Source organism: Pteropus medius, unplaced genomic scaffold (genome assembly GCF_902729225.1).
Source record: "Pteropus medius unplaced genomic scaffold, Ma_sr-lr_union100, whole genome shotgun sequence".
Lineage (NCBI taxonomy): Eukaryota > Metazoa > Chordata > Mammalia > Chiroptera > Pteropodidae > Pteropus > Pteropus medius.
The window spans coordinates 181,863-189,814 of record NW_024356249.1 but is presented as its reverse complement, the minus strand read 5'-3'; the positions used below and the strand labels follow the sequence as shown (position 1 = coordinate 189,814).

Here is a 7,952-nt window from a genome sequence, read left to right as displayed (position 1 = left end):
TTTTATTAAAAATAAAGTTTGAATCCCTTCATAATGCATCCATGTATCAAATCATCACATTGTACACTTTAAATATACTATAATTTTACTTGTCAATTATACATGGGAAAATCTTAAAAATAAAGTTCGAAGAGGAGTAGAAAATTTTCACCTTTCTGTGCTAAGGATTTTAGATGACCTTATATTTTTTTCCATTTTTTTTAGTAGCTGTGAACATTCCTTTGAAACTTTTTGTAGATTTGAATTTAAAAATCTGTCTATGTGACGTTATTTCTAGAGCTTAGCTAGTACCATGAGAAATATACTAGGATGTCCATCATACTTGCAGTTTGCATAGAAGCCTGTTAGCATCTTTATACATATGTCTGGGAAGTGAATGTGCATGCTTTAAATGTGTCTCTAGAAAAAGTAAGGGTATCTGGAGCCAAAAGGGGAGAATTGGTATTTTCACCAGATTCAAATGCAGCGGGAATCACTGCTCCTTAGATTGGATGATTGAAGACTAAAGTTTGGTTTTGGCTATAGATCATCCTAAAACTTTAAAAAGCTGGTTTCTCTGACTTTTTAGAATGACTTAAGGCTTTAATGAAGGTGTTAGAGGTGGAGGGATGGAGGAGAACAGCCTTCTACCAGAAAGGCAGCATGAAGGCTCTGCCATTGTGAATTGGATGCTGGTAGCAGCAATTAGCATCCTAATGCTTGAGGCTCCTAGTGGGAAATGTCAGGCCTACATTGCCAGTAGAGTTGCTGCCAGAGTTTATTAGGTTTGTGTGGGAGCTGTTTCAGAGCTCCTCCCAGCAGTATCCCTCACAGTTACAATTAGTCCCAGGCAATTTATGAGCCCTGGAGCCCAAGGAATTTGGCATAAGTATTATGTATGTTCCATCACTTTGTTGGAAGCGAGCACTCTCTAGACTAACTTGAACCTAGACTAAAGTAGACATATCTGTCAGGCACTGATAAGCATTTGAGAGGCATAAATATCCTGTGAGAGTGTGAGTTAGAAGGGACAGAAATATAAATGATTTGACTTGTTAGAGACTTTGGATCAGAGATATGAAACATGACTGGTGAAATCTTCTCTTCCTAAGTATTGTAGCAAATGTAATGAAACAATTCTGCATTGCAGAAGCTTTAGGCTTGGATACTGTCTTTTAAAACAGGCTTCTCCAGGGTTTAGTGCTGACACACAGAAAGACACTTAGGGAAGAAGCCCAGCAGTATAAAATCTTTAGTTAGGTAGTGTCTTGTCTGGCAGGTGGTGGGAATATTCGTATTTTACATTTCCAGACAAGAAAAGATAAATTAGCAATTGCTTTAAAGCCTCCTATCTCAATTTTTTTTGACACAGTGTTTTGATTTCCCTTTTAATAACAGATAAATTAAGATGTAAGGCAATTGATGTATTATTCAAAGGCCTTCGACACTCAGAGTGAATTGGAGCTAGGATTTAGGTCTCCTGACTCTCATCCCAGGGTTGGTCCCTCTAAAAGTGGCTATAAGAATTGCACTGTGGAGACTTTCCAGACTGAGGTAATTTTACTGCAAAAGAATATTCTAGTCTTAGCTTATAAGGAACAAGAAATATAAAGGTGAGAACTCAAGCGAGACCATTAAAAATATCACCAAAAGTGAGTGTCAGGTTGCACATCTTTGAGAAACTGAGCGTAAAAAGTTGGACACAATTAAGTGAAGATTCAGGTAACCAAATCAGACTAAAAGTTAACATGACCAGAAAGAGAAATAATCAATCTTTCTTTTAGGATCTCAAACTTGTCTAGAGATATTACTCAAAGGGCCCTGGGTTCTCTCTTTTCATACATTAGGATGATGCAAATATTTCTGCTCAGGATGGGCACACTCAGTGTCTACATCAACCAACTCTTCAGTCACGAGTCAGAGAAATTGTTCTCTATGAAATTGCCATTTCCATGGACAGTTCAACTTTATAAAGGTATGGCTCTGAGTTATTTTGACCAGCAAGAAATAAACATCTGCAGGTTGTGAGACCTACCTTTATGTGTTCTGCTTCTGTATTCAGAACTTTTACTTGTCCCAGCCAAAATTGTTAAGACCCCAATACAGAAGGTGAAATAAATTTTAGGCTAAATGGAAAGATTTTATTTAAACAAAAATCATAACTGACCAAAGTTTAACTATTTAATTAGTTGTATTAACTTATATAAAATGTGTTGTAAGGAATGTGAAAACATTTTTTTGTTTCCATTTCTCTGTTATAGAAGTCATTTTGTTTCTATTTGCTATAACTGGATAATGGGAGAAGGCACTTGGAGATACTTTTAACTAGAGTCACCAAAGGTTATGTTTTAACAACGGGCAATTGGTCTTTGCTGTTCATGCCTCATACTTGATTTTGCCTATAATTTCAATATCATTCTCTATCCCTCCCCCATTTGTAAGGGTCTCAGCTTTCTACTCTTACATGATCTATTCACAAAGTCATAGTAAGGTCAGGTATTTCATATTTTAAAAATCTCACTTAGAGTTATTACTCTAAAAATTTCACAAAGGGGATGACCTCAACATGAAGGAATAAATGTAGATACTATTATTGTTTTCTTAATCTACCAGGTGTCCAAAAAAGGACTCTGTGACTGTAGAAAACATGAATATTTAAATGTCAATTAAAATTTAAAATATTACGCAATTAAGACAGTGGACTTTAGAAACAAATACGCTCTTTGATGGATTAAAAGTAATTAGCTGACATATCTTTGAAAGGTATTTAAGTATTAGCATGACATTAGAATGCTTTGCTTTAAAGCATGCACATGATAATAAATGCTAAAATTAATATAATAAGAGAGAGGGCAGGATTTTATTAATAAGTATTTGGACACTCTCCTGCCCAGTATGTACTTAATTCTGTAACCAATTAGATATCACAAGATATGTTTTTGTATTTAAGGGGTATGATTAATTTTTTATTTTAGAATGGTCATTCTGGTAGAAGAGTATTGGCTGGTTTGGAGTGAGCATAGGCCGAATCAGTCATATTCAAAAGGAAGTTTTTGCACATTTTCAGATGGGAGGTGATGAGGCATGTGTTAGTACATTAGCACTGTGAATGAAGACAAAGGGAGAGGTGGGAGATATGTAACACAATGAAAGAAAATGATTTATTCTATGGAATGTTGATGCAGAGGGAAAAATTAAACATGATGCCTTGGGAGAGTAGTAGAATTTTAGTCTCTTGCTAGAAATAAAGGAGTCAGGAGAGAATACAGTTTGTAGAGAAATAAGTTGATGATGAAATATTTGGGAAACATTCATTAAACTGTTGAAGAAAGCATCTGGACTTTTGGAGAGAAGTCTAGGAGGAAAGTGTAGAATGGAGAGTGAACCATATAGAGTTGATAATTATTATTATAATTACAGGTATGTCCTGCAAGGAAGAGCTGTAAAAATAAAAGTACAAATTCTGAGAGCATGTCCTTAGAAAATGCTCACAGTAATGGAGCAGGAGAATTTAAAATAATTATCCAAGAATACAAACAAAATCAGGACAAAAGAGCATATAGAATTGAGAATTTGAAGGAACAAATAGTTGATTAAACAATAAGTAAAAAACTAAAGTAGAATAAAAGTCTTTGGATTTGATGATTAGAAAACCATGGGTGACCTTCAAGAGTGCAATTTTTATAGGTTAGTGAAAGTGGAAACCAGATTTCCATAGCTGAAAGGGTGTATGTTATAAAGAAATCCAGCAAAGGGACACTAATCATTTGAGAATTCTGTACATAAAAGGAAGAATTAGAATGGTAATTAATATAACAAAGACTTTTCCCTTCAGGTTGGGCCTGAATAATTTTTACAGTAGGGGAAAAGGAATCAATCAGGGTCAAGAGTGTCCCAGAGTGGTAGAAAGAGGGAGAGTAAATGAAGGAATAAGATCCTGAATGTGATCAAGACCTTGAAAGGAAAGGTCACCCAGTTATCATCACTAAATGGTGGACACCTGCCCTAATTCAGTCACTAGGAATTGTATATCTTCAAAACATCAATTTCTTCAGTGACTCTTTCAGTTGGCCAATATATCCACATTTTACAGATTAAAAAATACGAAGCTCAGAGAGGCTAAATAGCTTGCTCTAGATCTTGGTAAGCAGAAAAGAATAGATTGAAAGCAGGAAATGTTAGGTCCGGAAGCTCACACTTTCTCTGGGATGTGACACTGTCACTCATTTGTAGTGAGACAAGCTCTGTAGTAGAGAAATGTGCCAGCGGGTGGGAGGAGCACAGTGAGTTCTCTAGGCATTTTGCATGTGTAACAGAAGAGCAAATGATGTGATGATATTCTGTTCTGTTCTACTTGAGCATGACTAACATAGGGAAGTGTAATATTCACTCTTGAGATCACAGCATCTAACAGAGATGACACTTTAAAGATATTAGCCAAATTAACAAAATGAAATGTCTACTTCTGATGCACATGGGCTAGTCGACAAAAGTGAACAGATTTGTTTTCCTCCTTCTATGTTAGAAAGCCTGTGCAGCCATTTTCATACTTTATTTTTTACTGAGACAAGGGCTAGAGTCGTAGAAAATTAATAAGAGCAACTCAGAATTAGTAAAGCATGGTAGAAAAAGAAAAAAAACAAGATGAAATTATCACTTCTTTCTCTCCTTCCTAAGATGGAGATACCAAATTCTCATAAAGACCCTGGAATTTCAAAGCATCCAAGCTACCTTTTAGACTTCAAATTTATCAAAGGCTTTGCTTTCTTTCTTTTTTTTTTTTTTTAATGTCTGAAATTGTGGCGGGGACGTGAGAAGAAAGCACAACATTTGTTAGTTACTCTATTTTTCCTAAGGCAGAGTTCATGCTACAATTGATATCCATACTACTGAAGTACTACTAGCAGTAACAGTTAATAAAGTACTTTCTCCATAAGTTGTTTACATTTGCATTTATATACTTGTAAGTTATATAACATTATTCCATTTTGTATGTAAAAGTTTAAACCTTTAATCCAATAATACACCTAGTAAGTCATAAAAACAGGTTTCATGTTTAGGTTTTCTAATTCTAGAACTCTCTATGAGACACCAGTCTTATTTTCAGTTTACAGCTATATCTTCCTTTTTTTTTTTTTTTTGTAATTTGGTGTAGTACATATGTGTAGTTCTTGAACTTGAAACAATTTTTTCTTCCTTGTTTATTACTTTACCTCTCATTGTCTCTTACCATCATTTTCTGCTCTGAAAACTGAGTTAAATTGAAAAGATAAAGAGCTTCCAAAAATTGCACTGCATTATCTACAGGATTTAACTGACTCCCTGAGACCACATCATGTCTTCGTGAAGGGCCTAGGCTCTCTCATATAGAGTTAGATATAATGCATATTAGGTTCAAGCCTGTCATCTTGGCCCATAAATTATCTGAAACGTTTGTGGTGTATATGATATACATTCTTTTAAGAAGTTATTCTTATGGTTCTGTAATTCAACAGATTCTGTTATTTCTGACTCTCTCTGCAGATTAATAATCTTTACATTTTTTAGATAACCAGATGTGGATGAGAGAGTTTATTCTTAGCCTGTCCAGTGACTGGGACACTCAGGTCCCTCTCTTTGTTTTATTCTCCATCACATACCTGGTGACAGTGCTGGGAAATGTCCTCATTGTTCTTCTGATCAGACTGGACAGCTGGCTCCACACTCCCATGTATTTCTTTCTCACCAACCTCTCCGTCGTTGATGTCTCTTATGCCACAAGCATCGTCCCTCAGATGCTGGTGCGTCTTCTTGCAGAACATAAAGTAATCCCATACGTGAGCTGTGCATCCCAGTTATTTTTCTCCTTGGCTTTAGGTGGGATTGAGTTTGTTCTACTGGTAGTGATGGCTTATGACTGCTATGTGGCTGTGTGTGAGCCCCTGCGATACTCGGTCATCATGCATGGAGGGCTCTGTGCTAGGTTGGCCATCACATCCTGGGTCAGTGGCTCTATCTGCTCTCTCACGCAGATTACCATCACTTTTCAGCTGCCCATGTGCACAAACAAATTTATTGATCACATATCATGTGAAATCCTAGCTGTGGTCAGACTAGCTTGTGTGGACACCTCTTCCAATGAGATTGCAATCATGGTTTCTAGTGTTGCTGACACCTTTCTTTCTGGTTCTTGTGTCCTACATTCAGATCATCATCACCATTGTAAAGACTGAGTCCACAGAAGGAAGAAAGAAAGCCTTCCATACCTGTGCCTCTCACCTCATAGTGGTTGTCCTGTGCTATGGCATGGCCATTTTCACTTACATCCAGCCCACTCCACCCCTCTGTCCTTCAGGAGAAGCTGATCTCTCTCTCTTATGCCATTTTGACACCCATGCTGAACCCTATGATTTACAGTCTAAGGAATAAGGAGGTGAAGGGGGCCTGGCAGAAACTGTTAGGGAAATTATCTGGATTAACGTCAAAACTGGCAACTTGATAAATCTTGAGCATCATTTAGAGAAAAAAGCTTTGTGTGTCCAACTCAGATATGACAGTCATCAACTATATTGCCCTGGCAACCAGAAAGGAGATGACAAAATGTGTACTGGTGATGTCGGGTAGGAGGCTGAGTGGTTGGGTTGGGGTGGATGTGGGGGTACTTTTATGTCACAGGAGCACATTTGAAGGAGTGAAGCACTGCTATAACAATTTCCCAGACTTAATCTCTGTTTCTATGCTCTGAGATTAATAATAATAATAAAAAAAAAATCCCACACAGTTACTGTTTTTATTTGCCACATTGTAATCACAGACCTATTCATGGATCTTTGGATTACTGATTCTTGTTCATCTAAATTTTGTACAAGGTTATTGTATTTACATTGGGAACAAAACATTTTCACATTTAGACTCACTTAAAAAAATACATATAACCACATCCAGCATTGTGTGGGTCACTGTTCTGAGGAGTGTTGCTATCGAGCTGATTAAAATGCTTTTGTGCAGGACCTTCATGTGGACATAATGTACTTGTCTTGAGTGCTGGAGGGGTAATTCAGTGGAGAAGCATCAACTAAATGTCTTGTTTCACACTGATGAGACTCTTAATTAAAGGTTGTTCGTACATGCGGCTATAACTGGCCAGGGGAAATTATGTTTCAAGCACCGTGTTGAGTATATGAACAGTTTGAGAGGAATTTTCCTGCATATATAAGGGGTATCATTTAAATATTAAAGCTGTCCAATTTCTGAAAAATCTATTAACTTTTTTTTTCTAGAGTATGGAAACGAAATAAGCACATAAAATATGAAATAATATGTAAAATCTAAAAGACATAGTTATCTAAGAATGGGAAGATTCCTCGACCAAATGCAATAAGAGATAAGACAACTTTAACATAGATTTTGGGACTCCGGATAGTTCAGACCACTGTGCAGATGTCACCTCTAGTGTCCATACTGAACCCTTCTCCCATCTGCACACACCACAGGACCTGCTTGCTCTTTGTAAATCAACCAAGCTGGAGTAATCTGAGAGTAGACTGCACCTCTGAGAAAAAGCACAAGTTAAATAAGGTTAAAGAGGGGGAAGGAATAATTGTATAAGGGATAAGGAAGGGGAAAGAGGAGAAAGAATGTGTCAGTAGCTCATCTTCTGTCTCCCTTGAAGAAGTCTCAAAGCCCTTTCTTCCTGTTGTCTCTTCTTTAAGTCAGTCGATGTGCAGTTCTTTCATTTGTGAATACAACACAGACTCAGCATTCAAGCAGAGTTGAAGGCTCATATAGTCCAGAGCCCGTTTGATATTTTAATTTTACCTTAAAAAAAATTCAATCCTAAATTTTGCAATATAGAGAAGCATCCTAAAGAAGTCAGTGCTAGGGAGCTATATTTTTCTTGGTGTTATTTCAGGAAACATTACAGGAGAGTCTATGTGTCTGTAACAACGAATGATTCTTGAGACACAGCAGTCAATATGCTACAGTTCTGAGAA

At 36.8% G+C, this 7,952-nt stretch overlaps 1 protein-coding gene across 1 annotated transcript; it reads left to right on the top strand.

Moving 5' to 3' along the window:
* Positions 1–608: 608 nt before the first annotated feature.
* Positions 609–6,844, top strand: LOC120601019 (olfactory receptor-like protein OLF3). The gene is given in 4 exon segments (XM_039860645.1): positions 609–738; positions 5,527–6,121; positions 6,123–6,293; positions 6,295–6,844. Coding segments are annotated over 4 exon segments (1,059 nt in total). The 3' UTR covers positions 6,458–6,844.
* The last annotated feature ends 1,108 nt before the right edge of the window (positions 6,845–7,952 follow it).